This window comes from Oryctolagus cuniculus, chromosome 8, assembly GCF_051225735.1.
Source record: "Oryctolagus cuniculus isolate XC-2025 breed Fujian yellow rabbit chromosome 8, ASM5122573v1, whole genome shotgun sequence".
Classification (NCBI taxonomy): Eukaryota; Metazoa; Chordata; class Mammalia; order Lagomorpha; family Leporidae; genus Oryctolagus; species Oryctolagus cuniculus.
Genome location: NC_142874.1, coordinates 32,314,822 through 32,337,512, shown reverse-complemented (window position 1 = coordinate 32,337,512; position 22,691 = coordinate 32,314,822). Strand labels below are relative to the sequence as shown.

Sequence of the window (22,691 nt, the reverse complement as noted above, 5' to 3'; positions counted from 1 at the left end):
GTGGGCTTGAGTCTGAGAAACAGAAGGGGATGTTGTACCAGAAAACAGGCTCTGGATGGAGAAACTGGGCCTTCGCTCTGTTTTGTGTTGGGAAAGAAAATCCTCTCAACTGGGGCCATCTTGTTTTCTTTCTTTTTTAAAAGATGCATTTTATTGAGTTGAAGGCAGAGTTATGGGGGAGGGGGAGAGGGAGAGGGAGAGAGAGAGAGAGAGAGAGAGAGAGAGAGATCTTCCATCCACTGGTTCACTCCCCAGATAACCACAACGGCCAGGACTGGGCCAAGCCAAAGCCAGGATGTAGGAGCTTCTTCTGGGTCTCCCATGTGGATGCAGGGGCCCAGGTACTTGGGCCGTCCTCTGCTGCTTTCCCAGGCTCATTAGCAGGGAGCTAGATCAGAAATGGAGCAGCTGGGACTCAAACCAGTGCCCATATAGGATGTGGGCACTGCAGGCAGAGGCCAGTGCCTGCTCATTTTACTTTCATTTACTATCTATAATTTTTCCTTTCCTGAATCATTTTGCATTTGCTTTTTCCTCTTATACAATTATTTAAAATAAACAATAATTAAATCCCCTGAAAAGACTTGACATTAAAGAAAATGGACAACAGGAACAGGAAATCACTCTATAAATGTAAATGTAAGACATACAGAAAATACATATAGTAAAAACCATGACATATTACTGATCAGAGGAATGCAACATTAAGTCAAGTTTATGATCTATTTTTATAAGTAATAAATGAACAGATTTTTTAAAAAAATACCCAGTGCTGGAGTGGGCAGCAAGCCTAGTGGTTCAAATGCCGATTAAGATGCTTGCATCCCCCGGTGCCTGGGTTTGATGCCTGCCTCCAGGTTCCTGTTAACCCAGATCTTGGCAGGTGGTGGTGATGGCTCAAGTAACTGAGTCCCTGCCACTCCCGAGGGAGACCTGGATTGGGGTCCCAGCTCCTGGCTTTGGCCTGGCCCAGCCCCAGCTATTGCAGACAAACATCTGGGGAGTGACCCAGTCATCGGGAGCTCACTGCGTATCTCTCTTACTCTCTGTCTCTGCCTCTCTGACACTCACCTAAAATAATAAGATGTTTATGATATGAGAAAAGAATAAAATAGCACACTGAGTGTTGATGAGATGTGGATGGGGTGCTTGTACCCACCCCTGGGTATGCCAGCCACTAGAGAGTGTTCAGCTAAGGAAGGCAGTGTGGCAATATTTCCATAGGCCTGAAAGGTTGTTACATGGGATGCGGCTAACTTTTTTCTAGTATTCATCTTGAAGAAGCAGTCAACAGAACTTTAAAAAGCACTGTCTGGTGTGTGATAACATTTATTGCCTTGGTCCACATAACGCATCCATTAGAAACCAGAGATCCAACGTGGAGTCCATGGTTAAAGGAACTGTGGTTGAAGAAGTCAATAAAATCAACCTAGCTTTTAAAAAACTATAATGACAGAAAAGTCAGGAAAACATGGCGGAGCAGAACATAGGAAAAATAGAGGATTGTATTGTATACTGTGATTGCGATGAGCTGAAAGTGTATTTAGAAATCAGTAAGAGGGATACATGAAAATGGAGAACTGGCTAAAGGACTTCTTGTCTCTTAAGAGTTGTATTAATTGGCTCATGCCATTGGGATAAATGTTGGAATGGATTAGAGGGGTGTGGCTGTGTTTAAAATACATTCTGCCCTTGTCATTCACCTTGAGCAACGGCCATTTCTCCGTGTTGTAGGTATCACCCAATCAACAAGGCCATTTGCAAAGTGAAGACATGGGGCAGGAGGGGGAACCCAGCCGAGTTCTAGAACTAACCGAATCTGTTGCCTTGTGTCCAGGCCCGAGGTGTCCACCAATAAGACGTACTCCTTCCTCATCTACACGGAAGTGGACATTGGGGAGTTGCTGATGATGAAACTCAAGTGGAACAGCGACTCCTACTTCAGCTGGGCCGACTGGTGGGGCAGCCCCAGCTTCACCATTGCGAAGATCAGGGTGAAGGCAGGAGAGACTCAGAAAAAGTAAGCCCATCCATTCTCCCCATCGGCTTCAGACTCGCTCGCTATCCAGGGGTAGCATTTCCGCAGCCTTCAACGTTCAGGCCAAACCTTAGCAAGCCTTGCCGGTGGCACTATATACATGTCCTACATCATTATACTTAAATGTTCAAATAGACATTTGTTTATTTGACAGGCAGAGCGACAGAAAATGAGAGGGGGCGGGGGGAGAGATCTCTCATCCACTGGTTCACTCCCTAACTGGTTACAATGGCCGGGGCTGGGCCAGGCTGAAGCCAAGAGCCAGGAACTCCAGCTGGGTCTCCCACATGGGTGGCAGAGGGTCAAGCACTTGGCCCATCTTCTGCTTCTTTCCCAGGCATGTTCACAGGGAGCTGGATAGGAAGCGGAGCATCAGGGACTGGAATCGGTGCCCCAATGAGATGCTGGCCTGACAGGTGATGGGTTCACCTGCTGTGATATAGCACTGGCGCCACCTAGAACTTTCTGAAAGAGTGTTCTTTCATTATCATCCTGGGGGCAGGGGGAGCACCAGTATTCCTGCACTTCATGAAACTGAATTGGCCGCAGTGATTCGGAGTGTGAGCTGTGTTGATAAGTCAGGAATGTCAGCATCTCATTTCACGCTGTTTCTTGCAAGCAAAAAATGGTTATGGAAAAAACCTGAGAGAGGCTATTTTGCCATTTAAAGATGGTAACTAGTATCATCAGTGTCTCGAAGATGGCCTCACTGTACGTCTCAGCCCCAGCCCACATGGATACAAGCTCATGGGAAAGTCTTCTTGTGAGAAACTATGAGTGGGTTTCAGAAGCTTTTTCTACACCAAAATACACTTATCTGTCAATTCCATCTTCCACGGACATTCTGATGTACACACATATAAAATTAACTACATATAGTTCCATGCAAGATTGAATAAACTTTTATACCAAAGTGCAAAGTTTTGCAAACCGTAGTGTGCTAGTATTAATAAAAGTAATTCTTCAAATGAGAATTGACAAATTATTTTTCCTTATCCATTGCTTTTTAAAAAAATATTCGGGCCGGTGCTGTGGCACAGTGGGTTAAAGCCCCGGCCTGCAGTGCCAGCATCCCATATGGGCATTGGTTAGAGTCCTGGCTGCTCCTCTTCCAATCCAGCTCTCTGCTATGGCCTGGGATAGCAGTAAAAGATGGCCCATGTCCTTGGGCCCCTGCACCTGCATGGGAGACCCAGAAGAAGCTCCTGGCTCCTGGCTTCAGCTCAGCTCAGCTCTGACCATTGTGGTCATTTGGGGAGTGAACCAACAGATGGAAGACCTCTCTCTCTCTCTCTCTCTCTCTACTTCTCTCTGTAACTCTTTCAAATAAATAAAATAAATCTTTTAAAAATATCTATTTTAAAGCGTGATAGAGAGAGAAGGAGAGCTCTTCTTATCTGCTAGTTCCACTCCCCAAATGGCCACAAGATCCTCAGCTGAAGCCTACATCCGGGTCTCCCACAGGGGTGCAGGGGCCCAAGCACTTGGGTCATCTTCCGCCACTTTCCAAGGTACATCAGCAGGGATGTGGAATGGAAGCAGAGCAGCAGGGACTCAAATTAGTGTTCTGACATGGGATGCTGGCCCCAAACATTTGCTTTTATAACAACAACAACAACAACAAGATATTGCACGTGGAAAAGCCAGGTAGAGACTGAATTTCTCTAGCCAGACTAGCAGAATGCTAAACCCCTAGTTCTCCAGTGCAGATGGAAAGGGTATGAACTTGACCTTGACCATCTCTGGGTGAGAGCCTTGTGACTTTAAGGCTGACCTGCTGTCTGCAGGCTGCTCTAGATTGATTAGCTCACTCGCTGAAGCTGTGCGATCCAGATGCGGTAATGACGGGCATCTCAGAGCAGAGTGGCCAAGTGGGAGGTGGCAGGCCCCACCTGAACAGCTGTGCATGTCTGAGCTGTGGCCTCTGCTGCTCTGTGTGACCTGTGCCCATGCGTTCTCTCCCACAGGGTGATCTTCTGCTCCAGGGAGAAAGTGTCCCACCTGCAGAAAGGAAAGGCGGCCCTGGTGTTTGTGAAATGCCACGACAAGTCTCTGAACAACAAGTCAGGCTGGTGAGTGTCCCGGCAGCGCCCCCTGGGAAGACTGGGCTGCCCCTCTCGGGGCACTTGCGCAGCTGGACAGGTGCTGTCTTCAGAGCCTAGAACAGAGTAGTCGCGGCTGTGGCTTTGCGCACAGTCCAGGATGCATCGGGGGAGTCAGCTGCCCCACTCTATCTGCCGCAGCCACACCGGTGCCCGCAGACTCCAGCCTGGGGAGCCAACAGGCAGGTGCAAGGCCCCATCTGAGACCCCGCAGAGATGGGGAGCCGAGGGGGTGAGAGCAGGGAGACGGCTCTCTTTGCTGTCTCAAAACAACCCCTGGGCTTTGCCACCTGACCTTCAAGGCTAATCCGTGCGGCAGCTGTCAGCTGAAATTTCCAGCGCGTCAGTGCCAAGTGGAGAGCAAGCATGTGACTCTCCTGTCCCCTTGCTGAATTCCCGGGCTGTGCCGTTCGCATTCCTCCAGTGGCTGCCCTGCCAGATGCCCGTGCTAATGGGTACAGGTAGGCAAGGGGGGAAACAGTACCTCCGTCCTACAAGCAGGAAGCACAGCAAAGCCACAGGATCACCTGGAAATGGGCTAAGCACTTCCCAGTTCCACTGTAGACAGAAGTACACAGGAAGAATCGTCTGCTCGCCAAAAGTACATGAACGTCTCTTTGTGGAGCGGCTCTGTTGTTGTTAGTTTCTACTTTATAATACAGTTTATATGTGTTCCCCATCGATGGATTAGGCAAAACAGACATCCAGAAAAGAAAATTAGTGGGACTCCATCATCCGGGGACAAGCTAAACTGATATTTGGATTTACATCCTCTTGCACTTTGGCTACGTATGTAGAGTGTTATTTTTCATCTTTTACCAAAAATGGAATTATGGCACGTGTGTACTTTGAGGGGTAAGGTGAGGCCTGCTAGATCAAAAAACCATTAGTGTGAGAGCCCTCGGGATGCACTCTGAGTGGCGCACAGTACCTGGGTGGAGGCAGGCAGGGGAGTTCAGTGCTTGTCTAAGTGCAGGCTTTGCACTGTTCCTCATCACAAGCCTTCAGGAGTTTTACCTTTGCTCAGGGACTCCCACAGGAAGGTTTATACACACATGTATGCCTCACACGGCTAACACACAGGTCCACGTCCCTTCTCCCCAGCTTCACCACAGCTTTACAACCCCCCCCCCCCCATTACATGCTTACACAGCACCACTGGTCTTATCGGTTACGTGAGTTTTAGGAATTTCTCTGAGAAAGCCTTCCAACACATTCTTTACCCCGTTATAGGATTATTGATACCACAGGTATTTAGGCAGCTGTTTTAGAAAAGATTTATTTATTTGAAAGGCAGAGTGACAGAGAAAGAGGGAGACACACATACACACACACATGATGGGAAGAGATGGAAAGAGAGAGAAAGGGAGAGAGGGGGAGAGAGAGCGAGAGGGAGTGAGACAGAGATCTCCCACCCATAAATGGCACAACCACCAGGGCTGGGCCAGGCTGAACCCAGGAGCCCAGGACTCATCTGGGTCTACCACGTGTGTGGCAGGGGTCCATGCACTTGGGCCATGCTCCAACGCTTCCCCAGGTGCGTTAGCAGGGAGCTGGATGGGGAGTGGAGCTCCTACAGGGGACGCTGACATCGCGGGCAGCGGCTGAACCTTCTGGCCCCTAGGCAGGGTCTTGTTCCTTGCTTCCTGCCTCGCCTTCTTTGTTTGATGCATCTGACCTTGCCCTAGGAGGTAATTATGAATCAGACGAGCAGTCTTTTGCAGTTGATTTCTTCTGAGGATACAAGCAATCGAATGAAAGGTTCTCTTGTCTTGCATCCTCTGTTAACTCTACACAAGTGTCATGCCACGTGAAAAGCCACAGAACAGCCTTCTTGTCTGACACATGGGAAAGTCAGGAATCCCCCTAAAAGCTGCCATCAGCAGGCTCAGCCCTCTGAGCCAGGCGCTGCTTATCGGGACGTGACTAGACAGATGTCCTGGGCGCCGCTGCCTTCTCTGAGCCATCTCCCATGGCTCCCTGGGGCTTCTCCTCACAACCTTTGGCCCTGAATTTCCGGTTGAAAACCTTTTCATCATAAAAATGGTGTGTGTGTGTTTGTGTGTGTGTGGAGGAGGGGCGGTTAGCAAAACAGCAAGCAGATCATAAATTTCTCTTCTTCCTTTGTCTTTTTTTTTTTTTCAGAAACTGAGAAAATCTACAGGCAAAAAAAGAAAAAAAACAAACAGCATATGAACTCGGGAAGCATGAAGCAACTTTTACACAAGATGCCTGGTGCTTTGGGTGTTGGAAAGGGGATTCTCTTGAATGTTATCCCAGCTCTATCCTTGTTAGTTGCTTTTAGGAGACAGTTTTGGATACTGAAATGTGGCTAATTCCACATGAGGAATACAGTGGCCAAACAGCACATTCTGCAAACTTCAGAGACAGCAGCTATGACGAGCACTGCATTAGGTTCTTTGCCAAAAACATAAGGATAGTTTGGGTCTCTAGTTAAACAAGGTTCCTTCACGGGGCGCGATGGCCATAGCCTAGGACCTGCTATTTAATTGGGATTCTAGACTCTCTGGATTTACGCTGTCTCGAGGTTTTCTCTTAAATCTGAATCTAAGAAATGGTTTTCTGTGCCATGAGTCAGACCTATTTACTTAGCAGTAAAAATACCTGACTTTTTCCAGTGGTTCTTTCCTGGGCCATTAGGATGTGGCCCAGGAATGAACCAGGATGGGAAGAGAGGGACAGAGAATGGGGCTGACGGAGCTGAGCTTCTAACCCGTCTGTGCTGCCAGCCAGCATTAAGACAGTTAAAAGGGCAAGGAGACACATAACTTAGATCAAGTAATTCCTAATGGGCTTTGCTGTTCATTGCTTCATCTTTCTCTTCCTCCCTCCCCTCCTCCTCCTCCCTCCCCTCCTCCTCCTCCCTCCCCTCCTCCTCCTCCTGTTTTTCTTGTCTCATGATTTGATTTTCATAATGTCGGGTAGCTGGTGGAGATGAACCTGTGATACTCAGCTATCATAAACCGAGTGGTGCAGAGAGAAAATGACACCATCATTGTATTGTGTGATTCTGCAAATTCTTTTCATGGATTTGAAATCATTTAATGCCCAATCGTTAGCGTGCAGTTCTAGGCTAATCTGCATCACTCTTCAGTTATCTTTTGAGTGCGTGTCTTTTGTTTCGGGCTTGGCCAACGAAGCGTGTATTCGAGTTCAACTTTTGCAGCATGCACACTCTCACAAACTTTTCTCAAGGGCCGTACTGAGCAAACAGCTGGAAACGTTACTGGGCGAGACGCACGAACAGTGCTCACACACCACCGTGTGCAAGGCAGAGGCCTCTCCACCAAGGCGGCAGCTGCCGGAGAGAGCCTGAGCAATTATTGATGGACTGTGGACCTGGTCTCCTAGTTTTCGGATGCTCGTCTACATCTTAATATAAAGCAATGAAGAAGTCAACTAGCTCAGAGGCTCTTGCTGGGGACCGACTGGGAACGTGTGTGTATCGGCACCCCTAGCCCCCACAGGGAGCCCACGTGTGTGCTCCTCGGGCACCCTGGTTTGGAAGGTGGCCTGCCATGGATGCCCTGTGCCAGGAATTTTAGGAGAGAGGGTTGTGTGTGGGTGGGTGTCACGTAGGACAAATGTTGTGACTGTCGCCATCAGGCTTGGAATGAATTCCCTCTCCAAATAAAATTGATGTGTTGTCTGTTACTGGCATTCCCCTAGTATTGCTACCACATTCACTTCCTGGATTTGGGTTTGTACTGCGGGTGCATCAAAGATTCTTCCAATGCCCACACGGCACTGGGAACTCTGGCTTCTAAAGACTTGGCTATCGATATTGGCGACGCTATGGCTTCAAGTTTTATTTATTAGCTATAAATGTATGTGTGGGTGTGTAGTGGGCTGTGTAGATAGTGGGAAGGTTATCATGGCTACCTGCCTTCGCGGATGTGTGGTGCGTACGTCATGGGTGTCTTTCAGCAGCGTTGGTCTCGTAATCCAATGAAATGGGCTTTTTGAAAAAAAAAGGAAGAAATTTGCTTACCTATGTGATAAATTGGAATTTGCTTTTAATAAAATGGACATTTTGTTACAACACTAAGTCATCACGTTGTATCATTTTAGCCACCCCCCCCCAACCACCAAAAAAAAAAAAAGTCAATTTATGCTTAGGGACAGACTCATGCAGCAAGAATTGACTGAGTAACCACTCTAGGTGGTAAATAACAGATTCTAGGAATGAAATTGCACAGTTAAAAATACAAACTTGTATAAAACTATACAGAGCCTTTGATGTCCTTCAATCTAACTATAGAGGAAAACAGTATAGAATTTTCCCTGAATGAAATACACTAGCACTCTCCTTGCCTGCAATGTGCTTTTTCCTTCTCCTCCTCTTCTTCTTCTTCTTCTTCTTCGCAGTGTGCATTATCACAAGTGCACAAGTGAAACATTAAATCAGTATAAAATATTGTGGCCCCTTTCTGGCATAAACAATCACTATTTCTGAGGTCTCACTGTTAGCTACACTGCATGCGGCACTTGTGCAAAAAAAAAAAAAAATGAGTGTTTGGGAGTGGGAGGAGACATCTTCTCGACCTTTGCTTTGATGACTCAAAGACTAGCGTTCAGTCCACCTGTGCAGCTCAGCGGGGGTTGCTCCTGATACAGTCGGGAAGAAGGCACTCCAGCAAGCCACTGATGCAAAAACCAACAATCCCAATTTTTTTGATCAGTGTAGGGTCTTCCGGAGTCAAGGTTCCCCCAACAGGAGAGATCGCCCCAGTTTTCTTGGTCACTGCCCATCCATGCCTGTTGCTATGGTCAAAGAGACAGGCAATGATGAGAGCCGTTGAGCTGGTGGTTGATAGGGTTGTAGAACGGCGCAGCCACATGGGAAACAGTTTGGAAGGTTTTGAAAGGGTGAGCGTAGAGTTTCATCCAGAGGCCCTAGCAATTCCCTACTGAGTATATACTCCGAGATCCACAGTGGTTTGTACAGAGATGTTCTTAGCACCCATCTTCCTAAAGGCCCCAAGAGTGCATCAGCTGGAGATCAAACATGGCCCTCTCACACAATGGGGTTTGATTTGCAAATGAAAAGGATGAACCCTTGATGCATACCGCAACACGGATGCACAGCCAAAGCCGTTTGCTACAAGGAAGAAGCCAGAGGCAAAGACCACATGTCCATGCTTCTACTTATATAAATGTCCAGGAAAGGCAAACTCACCCATGTAGCAGATGGATTGGTGGTGGCCTGAGGCTGGGGGCTGGAAGGACAACAAGTGGGCAGGAGGCATCTCTGGATGATGACAGAAATTACATTGTGGTGATGATTGCACAACTCTGCAAATGTGCTACAGACCGTTGAACTGTGTGCTTCCATACACAGTTGATGGATGTTACAGTCTTTTTTTTTTTCTTTTTTTTGATAGGCAGAGTTAGAGAGAGAGACAGAGAGAAAGGTCTTCCTTCCATTGGTTCACCCCTCAAATGGCTGCTGTGGCCGGCGCACTGTGCCAATCCAAAGCCAGGAGCCAGGTGCTTCCTCCTGGTCTCCCATGGGGTGCAGGGCCCAAGCACTTGGGCCATCCTCCACTGCACTCCCTGGCCACAGCAGAGAGCTGGACAAGAAGAGGAGCAACCGGGACAGAATCCAGTGCCCCGACCAGGACTAGAACCCGGTGTGCCAGTGCCGCAGCCGGAGGATTAGCCTAGTGAGCCATGGCGCCGGCCTGTTACTGTCTTTAAATTGTGCTTCAACAAAGCCTTAAAAATGCCTCCCATGGGCCTGTGAGGACAGAGACAGCAGCCAGGGGCAGGTGGAAATACACTTGTGAGGACCCCGCCATCTTGCCGCTAAATGAGGACTCTGGTGCTTGGGCACTGTTCTCTAACACGACCTTGTCCATCCCAGGCCCAGCACGTGGCAACTGACTGCAAGACAATGCCACCATAACCCTGTTCTACTGAAAATGTCTTTTCTTACTTTCTAGAAGATAATGACACAGATCATTGTCCTCTGAGTCTTCCTGGGAATTTTCTAGCACAATCCAGAATATCATCGGTAAGCATTTTTGGAAGTAGTATTCTCAGAGATAATTAGCAGCAGTATTATTAGACAATGTGACAGCCTCGTTTGTTGATTGACAAGAAAAGTCCAGAGAGTGTGGGACTTGCCTGATGCTGCACAGCTAGCTAGTAACACGCATGAAACTAGTACTGATCCTTACTCATTAAAAACCCAGTGCATGCTCCCGCATTTGTATCATCCTGCTTCCCCAAACACATTATAAACTGCTTGATTAATACGAGTTTGCTTCCTATGCAAACATAGCACGCTACATTTGCTATTAAGAGGTACAAGGCTGGCGCCGTGGCTCACTAGGCTAATCCTCCGCCTTGCGGCGCCGGCACACCGGGTTCTAGTCCCGGTCAGGGCGCCGGATTCTGTCCCGGTTGCCCCTCTTCCAGGCCAGCTCTCTGCTGTGGCCCAGGAGTGCAGTGGAGGATGGCCCAAGTGCTTGGGCCCTGCACCCCATGGGAGACCAGGAGAAGTACCTGGCTCCTGCCTTCGGATCAGCAAGGTGCGCCGGCCGCAGCGGCCATTGGAGGGTGAACCAATGGCAAAAGGAAGACCTTTCTCTCTGTCCTTCTCTCTCACTGTCCACTCTGCCTGTCAAAAAAAAAAAGAGGTACAAGAAGGTTTGAGAAGGGTTTGTGGGAAAACAGAGTTAATAGATGCACAGGAGCTAGGCTTTGGCATCGTGGGTAAGATGCCACTTGGAGCACACACATCCCAAAATCCAAGCGCCTGGGTTGGAGTCGTAGCTCTGCTCCTAACTCCAGCTTCCTGCTAACGTGTGCCTCCGGAGGAAGAGACGATGGCTGAAATAGTTTGATCCCCACCACCCACAAGGGAGACCTATATTGGCCCCACTCTGGCCTTTACGGGCATTTGAGGTGTGAACCAATAGATGGGCTGTTTCTCTTTCTCTCTGTCTCTCAGAATAAATAAAACAAAGATAACAGTGAATTTTCCACAATCTTTTGGGAGCTCCCTTGGCTTCCTACCAGGGTTGACTTGAATCGGCATCAATCCCACCCACCCCCTGCAGTGGCCCAGCATGGCCAGTGGCAAGGCTCCCCGGTGAGTTCTTTGGGGGTGCCACAGACATTGACGACAGTGTCAAGTTGCCATGTCGAGTTACCATAGTGACTCTTGCCTCTAGCATCTGTATCCTCGTCTGGTCCTCACGTTGATTTGTGTGACCAGCAATACACAGCCAAAGCCATGGATGTCACTCCCCAAACTAGGCTACAAAGGGGGGCTGCTCTCTCTTGGGTCCCTCCATGGGGAGGAAGCTGTATTGCATGCACCCCCATGGAGGGAGCCAAGTAGGGATGAACTGGAACCTGCACATGGCTGCTGGTTGTGTCATTAACAGCCCCATGAATATAGGGCATCGAAGTAGAGTCTCCAGACTCAAGCAAGCCTCAGGGACAGAAGCGCTGGCCCCTGTGAACCTGAGCCATGTGAATACTCCCAGATTCTTGGCCCAGGGGAACTGAAATAATACACGTTTGTCATGTTCAAAGCTAAATTTTGGACCAGTTTGTTTTGCAGTGATACGTAAGTAGCATTGACCTGAAGGATGCATCTTAAATCTTTTTTTTAACAAATCAAATATTTAGAAAATCATATTTTCAAACTACCAGGAAGGCTGCATTTTGAAGGAGCCCCCTTTCCTTTGGTAAGGCAGAAGATAATGGACAATTGGCTTTATGGTGTCTATCTTTGTAATGGTTTTTATTTTTGGTTCTAATAACAATATAGTCCTTCCAAAAATAATGGGATTATTTGTTTTTTAAAACAAATATTTATTTATTTATTTGAAAGTCAGTGTTAGAGAGAGAAGGAGAGGCAGAGAGAGAGGTCTTCCGGATGATTCCACTGGTTCACTCCCAAATGGCCGCAATGGCTGAGGCTGCACCGGTCCAAAGCCAGGAGCCAGGAGCCTCTTCCAGGTCTCACAGGTAGGTGCAGGAGCCCAAGCACTTGGGCAATCTTCTACTGCTTGCCCAGACCATAGCAGAGAGCTGGATCGGGAGAGGAGCAGCTGGGACTCGAACCAGCGCCCATATGGGATGCTGGCACTGCAGGCGGCGGCTTTACTGCTACACCACAGTGCTGGCCCCATAATGGGATTATTTGTAAAGAGCCACATTTGATTCTGATGAGATTTGGGCTAAGAATAGCACACTGACTTCCAGACCAAATTTCTTCCTTGCTTCCCACAGCCTGGCCATCAGAACACTGGCTCTGCGGGTGGAAGTTCTTGGAGTTGCCCTTGGCCACTTCCGTCCTTCCCTGCCACCACAGCCCCTGTCCTGTGGCATTGGTGGGCTCTCTTCCACTGCTGGGGGCTGGGAGTTGATTGTGTTGAGAGGTCATTCAGCTCAGGGGAAGCAGCAGCCAATGGGAAGGGGCAGGGCAGGCAGTCACTTGGCCTTCCCATGTTGTGTGCACAGAGCCTGGCCATCCCAGAGATGAGGGATCACTCACAGGCAGGCAGAGGTGAGCTTGGGCTCTCAGCTTTCCAGAGACTGGGAGATTCAGTTGAGAAGGGAATGGGTGAGAAGGGAATGGTTTCCCTGTAGCAGGCAGGTGCTGGCTCCTGGTTCATTCCCAGGGCGATTCCCAATGAATCAAGCAAAGCTCACACAGCCAACCTGGGAGAGAGGATTGATTCCTGCAACAGGCTTGAACCCAGACACTTCCATCCTGGGGCACAGATGTGCTTCAGGTTGAATTGGTTTTAAAGTGCGCCCTTCCCTCCCTGGAAGTGTCGGGGACTGTGTATTCTTCTTTTCCTGATTGCCTTCAACTACAGTCAATATGATTTTACGACATCTGTGATGACCTCCTCAGGGTATTTAGGGTCACGAGATCACTAATGTTCTAGACACAGCCTTGGTTTTGTTCTCGGGGTAACGTCATGGACCTCAGAGTCTGATGACAGCGTGGCACCATCCGATCACCCCCACTTCTGGGATACCCCAAGCCCCTAGCCCACCTTATCAGCATTCAGCCCGTGCCCATGCAACTTGAGAAATGCACCATGTCTTCCAATTGGTCCTCAGTCTTCTCATGGGACAAAATGTCTATGAATGAGTCTTTGAATGGAAACCTGCCCTCCATGGATACACATAGGGATGGAAGTTCTCTCTAAAGGAACCATCTTTGGAAAGGCGTTACACCTGGGCTGCACCTGCAGCTCAGCCCAGCTGTGTTTCCTCAAGCAAGCGCTGCGTCTCTGTACATCCCAGCAGAGGCTCTGGTCCGCGTATGTGGATAAAGGATGCTATCTGCGCCGTGTTGCTGCCTTTGAGCAACAATGGAATTCCTGGCCGCTGGCTGTTCCTGGCCGCTGGCTGTTCCTGGCCCTGGCTGTTGTGGCCATCTGGGGAGTGAACAGTGGATGGAAGATCTCTCTCTCTCTCTCTCTCTCTCCCCCTCCCTCTCCCTTTGTTACTCTGCCTTCTAATTTAAATTTTTTAAAAAAATTATCATGATATTCACTATCAGCCTTAACAAGTGTAGTCTGAAATGGCAGCTTGATCAGACTTAGAGAATTGGAAGAGGAGGTAGAAAGGAGTAGAGACAAATATGGCCATTTTACTTCCAAGGAGAATATCAAGATAGACTCGTAGCTGGAGAGGGACGTGGGATCAAGCGAGTTTTGTGATGAAAATCTAAGAGCCAGGGGAACTTTCCAGAAGATGTCACCACATCCCATTCCTCTATCTCAAACTTGATTTCTCTATTCTTGTCACTCAGGCTGAGGATAGAAAATGGTGAATTACTGCTTGCCTGTGTTGTCACGCACTGATTACATTTAACCACTGCTAGTTAATTTTCCTTTGTGTGGGTCGAGCTGTGGCTGGAGGAGGTTATAGCGGTTGCGCTTCTATGCAGTCAAACCGTTCCTGTTTGCCTTTCTCCACTGGGTCATGTGGGCAGCTCTGCCCTTTGGTCTTCACTGGTCAGTTACCCGCTGTGACTGATTTTGCAGCAAACCTGGGCTCTGCACAGACTTGGAAGCCCATAGGGGGCTCCCTGCCCCACCACAACTCTGATTGCCCACCCTATCATCCCCGTCGTCCAACCTGAGCTGGAATCTACCCGAGCTTATGTTAGGGGAGAGCACCTGTCCCCCTGGCTTCTGCCTCTCACAGGTTCCAACAACTCCAGTGTCTTTCTCGGGCTTAACAATCCCTTCATGGCAAAGGGGAGACAGTTCCTTCTTATAAGACTTTAGGAGGCTGGCGCCGTGGCTCACTAGGCTAATCCTCCACCTTGCGGCGCCGGCACACCGGGTTTTAGTCCTGGTCAGGGTGCCAGATTCTGTCCCGGTTGCTCCTCTTCCAAGCCAGCTCTCTGCTGTGGCCCGGGAGTGCAGTGGAGGATGGCCCAAGTGCTTGGGCCCTGCACCCCATGGGAGACCAGGAGAAGTACCTGGCTCCTGCCATCGGATCAGCACGGTGCACCAGCCGTGGCAGCCATTGGAGGGTGAACCAGTGGCAAAGGAAGACCTTTCTCTCTGTCTCTCTCTCACTGTCCACTCTGCCTGTCAAAAAAAAAAAAAAAAAAAGACTTTAGGAGGTCAGCATCATTGTCCCGTTAGTGATGAGGAGCGGTTTTGTACAAACTCTGGGTTCCCGCTGTCAGAATGCGGCTGCCTGGTGATGCAAACCCAGGCGATTTCCCACGACAGGCTGAGCTCAAACACCAGGAGTTCTTTGAGCCTCTTCACAGTTCAAGCTGCAGTCAAGGTGGGTGGACTAGCAGAGAGGCAATACGTCATCGTCCTCTCCAAGTCATGTGTGTCTTACCTCTCGTGCACGCTCCGCCCACACAGCCTGAACTGTTGTTATTCCGTGAACAAGGCTTTCCCCCTCTGGCTTCTACATCTGTGCCCTCGTGGCTCTCCACGCCCAGAGCACTATCCTCTCTTGTCGCCCCCTTTCCTGAGTTCCTCACTCATGGAGTTTTCCGTGCATGACCGAGCGACGACGAGGCTCGGTCAGCACACGTGGGGTGTGCGCTTGCTCGGATGTTGAGTTAGTGCAATGAGCAGCTGCCCTAGTCTCTGCCCTGAGCGTGTGCCAAGCACCGTGCTAGGGACTCTGTATTCGATACGTATTCCTGTCTTCCCTTTATGAACGAGTAGATGCAAGCACAGAGAAATTAAGTAACGTAGAGATCAGACTTAGAGGCAGTAAGTGGAAGAGTTCAAGCCCAGGTCTGACTTCGAAGTGGGGGCAGTGTTTCTTTTTTATTTTTTATTTATTTTTTTGACAGGCAGAGTGGACAGTGAGAGAGAGAAAGACAGAGAGAAAGGTTTTCCTTTGCCGTTGGTTCACCCTCCAATGGCCGCCGCAGCCGGTGCACTGCGCTGATCCAAAGCCAGGAGCCAGGTGCTGGGGCAGTGTTTCTAAGACTGAAGCCTAGGCCAGCGCCGCGGCTCACTAGGCTAATCCTCCACCTGCGACGCCGGCACCCCAGGTTCTAGTCCCAGTCAGGGCGCCGGATTATGTCCTGGTTGCTCCTCTTCCAGTCCAGCCCTCTGCTGTGGCCCAGGATTGCAGTGGAGGATGGCCCAAGTGCTTGGGCCCTGCACCTGCATGGGAGACCAGGAGAAAGCACCTGGCTCCTGGCTTCGGATCAGTGCGGTGCGCTGGCCGCAGCGGCCATTGGGGGGTGAACCAACAGAAAGAGGTTCTGCCTGTCAACAAAACAAAAAGACTGAAGCCTGTTTGCACACATCTGGGGCTTTGGGAGACGGTCCACCAGAATGCTACTGGCAGCAAAACCTCTCCACCGGCACAAGTGACCAGGGCTCAGCAGAGCAACTCACAGATGAGGGCAGGCATAGAGGAGAAAGGCAACTCTGACAGCTGTCGCTGCTACTTGCAGTCCAGCTCCTACGGTGGCATCCCCGAGGCTTAGCCAGGAGGACAGTGAGCCTGTGTGACAGCGGAAGTTGGATCCATGATGGGGAGCACGGGGGCACAGAATTTGTCTAGCCAGGTTTATTTTCCTTATTTGAAAGGCATGTGGGTGGCAGGGGCCCAAGCATTTAAGCCATCTTCTGATGTTTTCCCAGGCACATTAGCAAGGAGCTGGATCAGAAGTCGAGCAGCCAGGACTCAAACCAATGGCTGTGTGGGATGTCAGTGCTGCAGATGGTGGTTTTACTGGCTATGCCACAGGGCTGGCTCCCTGTTTTGTTTTTTTAAAGGTGTATTTATTTATTTGATAGGCAGGGGACAGAGATCCTCCATCTGCTGGTTCAGCCCTGAAGTGGCGAGTCTGGGCCAGGCCAAAGCTAGAAGCCATCTAGGGTCTCCATCCGGGTCTCCCACATGGGTAGCAGGGGTCCAGACACTTGGACCACCTTCTGCTGTTTTTAGCAGGGAGCTGGATAGGAAATAGAGCAGCCAGGGCAGGAATCAGTGCTCTGTACGATGTGGGCCTTGCAAGTGGGTGGCTTGTAGCACCGGACAATAAGGCCGGCTTCTTCACCTGAATCCTAACTGCTAGGCTGAACGCTTGTCCCAGCAAGGTTTTCATTTGCCGAGGTTTCTGGTGGCTTTTGTGAGCTTCACTGACTTCCGTGGGGGAGGAAGTCAGGAAACTTGGAGATGTCTGACACTTGGGCCACCCAGGAGTGGGCTGTGACAAGCGATGTGACTACCAATCAGAGGGACAGAGAAAAGGACACGTAGGGTTGATTGAAATTGGCAAGTGGTTGCGAGCACCCACTGTGTGCAGGCAATTTTGTAGTACAAATGGCAGATGCATATGTAAGGTGTGTATGGCAGTCGGAGCAGCCCTATGGGTGTGGACTGGAGAGTAAGGCTGGGCCCTGGTCTTTGTATGCTCCCTGCACCCAGGAGGGTGTGTCCTTGGTAATTCACCTGCTGAGAATGGACAGCTTCTGGTGATTCCTGCGCTGCACCTGCTAACCCTGGCTCTGCTCACTGGAGTTAGGAGAGATTTCCAAGTGCTGAACATCCCTGGATGGGCAGGCTGAGGCACCCAGGAAAACCCTGCTACACCGTATTTCAGCCCCATGTCATCACCACCATGCTGCTGTCCAGAAACTGATTTCTATCACTGTCTGCCTCTTCAGATGGACACCAAGTTCCTTTCATGCCATCTACTTCTTGAAAACATCCGAGCATAAAAATACACTACTCAGCCGTGAAAAGGCATGGAACTCTGTCTTTTGCAATAAAATGGATGCAACTGGAAACCATTATACTTAGTGAAACAAGCCAGTGCCCAAAAGACAAACACCATATGTTTTCCCTGATCTGTGGTAACTAATAGAGTACCGAAAATGTGATGTATAGGAGTGAAATTGACATTTTGAGAACTGATTATTGTTTACAGCCCTTGTCTTGACTGTTGAGGGACAATGTTTTTTTTCCTTCTATTTGTTGAATTGTTTACTTAGTGGAGGGCTAAGCTTTTGATCATAAAATAAACTGAACGTATGTCATAGTAAAAATTAAAAGAATAAGAAAGGAAGGAGGAGGGAAGGTGGAGGGAGGGAAGGGTGGGAAGCGCTACTATGTTCCTAAATCTGTAATATGAAACATGTGGAATGTGTTCCCCTTATTATAAAGTTATAAAGAAAGGCCCTTACAGCTGTTTAAGATCTGTTAAATAAAGGCATACATGAATGAAAGAGGACTTCCATGAACAAGTGCTTTTCCGTTCCAGCCAGACATAAATGAGTGCAGGTTTTCACTCCATTCCCCCCTCTCTGCTTCCATAGGTCTCCACAGGGAGGAAAAGTGGCCGGTCCACTCATTCTTCCTGGAGAACAGGACAGGCAGGATGGTCCAGAAATGCCCTCTTTGATTCATGAAACTGGATTTCCCAAGAAGGTAGCAAACAGGAAGGTAGCTCGTTCTAGTGAACTTCTTCCTGTGTGTTCCGAGAAGGAGGAATCCCAGAGCAGACAAGGAGGAACCGAGAGAGACCAAAAAAAGCTCTAGGGCAAGGGCGGGGGGTTCAGCTGGGTTACCTCCAGCACTGGAAAGCAGAAGTCAGAAAGAAGGAAGGAAGGCACCATGTTGTGATGCGCGATCACTTTTATAACTTCGTATTGATTTCAAAAGAAGCAGCAACTTTCCCTGACCACTGTACGGGCTAATCTCATGTGAGGCAGGGCTAGTTAAGTAAAGGACTGGACCAAGGGCTTCAGCAGAATGATATTCACGTGAGGGCTAGAAAATTAGGCTCTCAGTGCCTCCAAGTTGAAGTGAGCCTGGGCTGTCAAAGGAGTCCCTCGGTGCTCCCCTGCTACCATATGTGATTCGATTAAGACCCCAAGATCTGTGTCCACTCAGAGGCACAGAGTACTGTGTCTGAGACCTGACTTCTGGCTATTTCAAGGTGACCTCAAGTTCAAGGGCACTTTTGACCTGCATTTGCAGCACGTAGTGTCATTCTGCCGCTTACCTGCCCCTGCTCTGCTAACAACAGAAGGTGCAACGTGAAGCAGGAAGGTGCCACCTCTTATGCACACCAACGGAGGGAGAAAATTCTAGTTCCCTGGTCTGGTTGCCAAGAAGAAAATGAGCAGGATCAGCAACTGTGTTCATAAGGTTCGCCACCTATGGCCTCTATCCACAAGTGGTTTGTCAGAGGAATTGATAAACTACAGTGTTTCCATTTCCCCATAAGTCACATTTGTAAAAAGCCCATCAGAAAAACTAATGGAAAAACAGGTAATGCATTTGAGACACGTTGAAACATGTATCGAAAGCAAAGTTGAAAGACAGCCAAAAAGTCCTCCTGATAGAGAAGAAACAAGCTCCTAAAAATCAGTAAGAAAATCACACACACACACACACACACACACACACGAGAAAGGGACAGAGATGGGAACAGAAAAGCAAATATAAAATGGCCTTTGTTCATGTGAAAGATAGCCATTGTCACTCCTCATAAGAGATGCAATGTAATAAAGCACCAACATGCTCATCTACAATGCGAAGATCTCATTGTGTAAAAATACACTTTTTGGGGCCAGCACTGTGGCGCAGCGGGTTAAAGCCCTGGCCTGAAGTGCCAGCATCCCATATGGGCACCAGTTCTAGTAACGGCTGCTCCTCTTCTGATCCAGCTCTCTGCTATGGCCTGGAAAAGCAGTAGAAGATGGCCTATGTCCTTGGGCCCCTGCACCCTCATGGGAGACCTGGAGGAGGCACCTGGCTCCTGGCTTCGGATGGGCATAGCTCCCGCCATTGCAGCCATCTGGGGAGTGAACCAGCGGATAGAAGACCTCTCTCTCTCTGTCTCTACCTCTCTCTGTAACTCTGTCTTTCAAATAAATAAAATAAATCTTTTTAAAAAATACACTTTGTTGGTAACGCTGAGCAGAAATAAAAACTCCCACATTGCTGGTAGAAATGAATTCTGGTGCAATCCCCCAGATAGACAATTGGCGACACCTCTATCAAAGCTGTAAATGCATTCTTATTCTTCCAGAATTTATCTGAAAGATTTACACCTGCAAAAGGCTACTAACGCGGCATCACTCAGTACTGGTCAGCTTGGAATGACAAACTTGTGGACAGCACAATTAGGATTATGGTGTGATCACAAAAAATTGAGGACGAAGAAGTGTTTGCCAAAAAATTGATATCCATTTATGATTCAAAAGCCCCTCAGATATTAGGAATGGAAGGGTGTGTTCTCATTCTGTTACAGGGCATCCACGGGCGTGGGTGTGTGGCACAGTGCGTAAGCCACCTGTCCACATGCCTGCATCCCACATGTGAGTGTGTGCTACTCCATGCTTCTGGTCTAGCCTCCTGCTAACGCTCCTGTGAGGTGGCAGACAATGACTTGGGGCCCTGTCACCTATGTGGGAGAACTGGGCAGAGTTCCTGGCTCCTGACTTTGGCCTGACTCAGCCTTGGTTGCTGTGTGCATTTAGGGACTGAACCAGTGGGCAGAAGATCTCTCTCTCTCTCTCTCTCTCCCCCCCCATCACTCTGCCTTTCAAATAAAAATTAACTGATTGATTGATTAAATCTTTAAAGCAAGCCATTTACAAAAAAAAAAAAAACCCTCACATATAACTTGATATTTAACGGTGAAAGATTGGCTCCTTTCCCGCACAAATCAGGAACAAGAAAGAGTGTCCCTCCCACCCCTTGTTTTGAGAGCGGCACTGAAAATTCTAGCCAGGACAACTGGGCAAGAAAAAGATGTCAAAGGCCCCCAGATGGTATGCAGCAAGGGAAGCTACCTCTGTCCCATAAAGCACGATCTGATATACAGAAAACACTGAGGGAACCCCTCATCCCAAGACTCTTGAAGCGGTAAATAGGTTGAGCAAGGTTAGGAGACACCAGCTCAAGTTGTAAAAGTCAATTCCATCCCTGTACACTTGTACTTGCACAAGCTCAAAATGAAATGGGGCAGACAAGGCCATTTATAACCGTATCAGGACAATAAGATACCTAGGAACAAGTCTGACAAAAGAAATTCAAAATGTGGATATTGAAAACTACAAAACACTGTTGAAAGACATTAAGGAGGATTTAAAGCAATGGAAAAAAGCATTTCATGTTTGTGGATAGGAAGATGTTGTAATGACAACAGGCCCAAATTGATGTACAGATCTAATGTACTTCCTATTGGGATCTCAGCTGTCTTTTTTGTAGAAACTGACAAACTGGTTCTAAAATTCATATGCAGGGCTGGCACTGTGATGCAGTGGGTAAAGCCACTGCCTGCAGTGCCAGCATCCCATATGGGCGCTGGTTCAAATTCCGGCTGTTCCACTTCCAATCTAGCTCTCTGCTATGGCCTGGGAAAGCAGTGGAAGATGGCCCAAGTCCTTGGGCCCCTGCACCTGTGTTCCTGGCTTCAGACTGGCCCAGTTCTGGCCGTTGTGGACATCTGGGGAGTGAACCAACAAATGGAAGATCTCTCTCTCTCTCTCTCTGCCTCTCTTTCTCTCTCTGTGTAACTATGATTTTCAAATAAATAAATCTTTTTTTTTTAAAAGCCTACATACAGTTGCAAGAGTCCCAAAATATCCTACAATTCCTGAGAAAGATCAGAGTAGGAAAGCTTCTATTTCCCGACTTTAAAACTTGCCACAGAGGTGGATATTTGGTTAAGATGCTGATTAAGATGTCCGCATGCCATATCAAAGTGTCTGGGTTCAAGTTCATCTCTGCTCCTGACTCCAGCTTCCTGCAATTGTGCACACATAGGGCAGTATCGATGGCCTGAGTAATTGAATCCCTGCCGCCTGTGTTCCCAGCTCCTGGCTTCAGCCTGGCCCTGGCCTGCCCATTCAAGCTTTGGGGGGGGGGGGGAGTGAACCAGAAGCAGAGACCTCTGTCTATTTGTCTGTCTCTATTTCTTTGGCCCTGAAATATGTTAATTAATTCATTTTAAAAACTTGCTCCAATGCAGTGGTAATCCAGGGAGTGTCATAAGGATGGACGTATAGATTGATAGAGCAGGCTTTAAGTGCACAAGCCAACCCATACATCTACGGTCAACTGGTTTGTAGCAAGATTTCCAAAACCATTCAGTGGGAGACAGAATGGTCTCTTCTGCTCATGGAGTCAGGACAACTGGATGGACACATGCAACTGTATCCTTACCTCACACCTTAGTAAAAAATTAATTCAAAACGCTAAAACTACACAACTCTTAGGAGCAAAACATGGGTGAGTCTTCATGATTTCAGAAAAGAAAACATAAACTGGACTTTATCAAATTGAAAAACTTTGTTTTAAAGATTTTATTATTTATTTGAAAGGAGAGTGACAGAGAGAGGGAGACACACACACACACATGGAGAGAGAGAGAGAGAGAGAGAGAGAGAGAGAGAGAACTTCCATCCAGTGGCTCACTCTTCAAATACCAGAAAGAGCCAGAGCTGCACCAGGCTGGAGCCAGGAGCCAGGAGCCAAGAACTCCATCCAGGTCTCCCAAGAGAATGTCAGGGCCCAGGCACTTGGGCCATCATCCTTTGCCTTCCTAGGAGCTGGATTGGGTGTGGAGCAGCCAGGACTCAAACCAGCACTGTGATATGGGATACTGGTGTTAAAAGGGGAGGCTTAACCCACTGCACCACAACACCAGTCCCAAGATGAAAAACTTGTGCTTCAAAGACACCAATAAGAATGTGAAAAGATGCTCCATTGAGTGGGAGGAAATATTTGAATGCTATTTATCTATGTGAATTGCATCTAAAGTACAGAACTCTTCCAACTCAACAATAACAAGGCAACTCAAGTTTAAAAAGGGCAAATCATTGGAGCGGACATTTCGCCAAAGATACCCAAATGGCCAATCACCATGTGAAGAGATATCATTTGTCATCAGGGAAATGCTCACCACATTCCAATAATAAAGTCAGAGAAGAACAGGAGATGACAAGAATCCTCCCGCACTGCAGTGCAAAAGTAAAATGGTGCAGCCGCTTCCAAAGACAGGGTGCCGGCTGCTGAAAGTATGTTGTCATGTG

The 22,691-nt window shown here is 48.4% G+C and overlaps 1 protein-coding gene across 1 annotated transcript in view; it reads left to right on the top strand.

Annotated features, from left to right (window-relative positions):
• LPL (lipoprotein lipase) overlaps window positions 1–8,106 on the top strand; it is a 28,179-nt gene extending 20,073 nt beyond the window's left edge. Inside the window, 3 exon segments of the mRNA NM_001177330.1 lie at window positions 1,838–2,020; window positions 4,006–4,110; window positions 6,286–8,106. Coding sequence (NP_001170801.1) covers window positions 1,838–2,020; window positions 4,006–4,110; window position 6,286 — 289 coding nt within the window. The 3' untranslated portion in view covers window positions 6,287–8,106.
• Window positions 8,107–22,691: the final 14,585 nt, after the last annotated feature.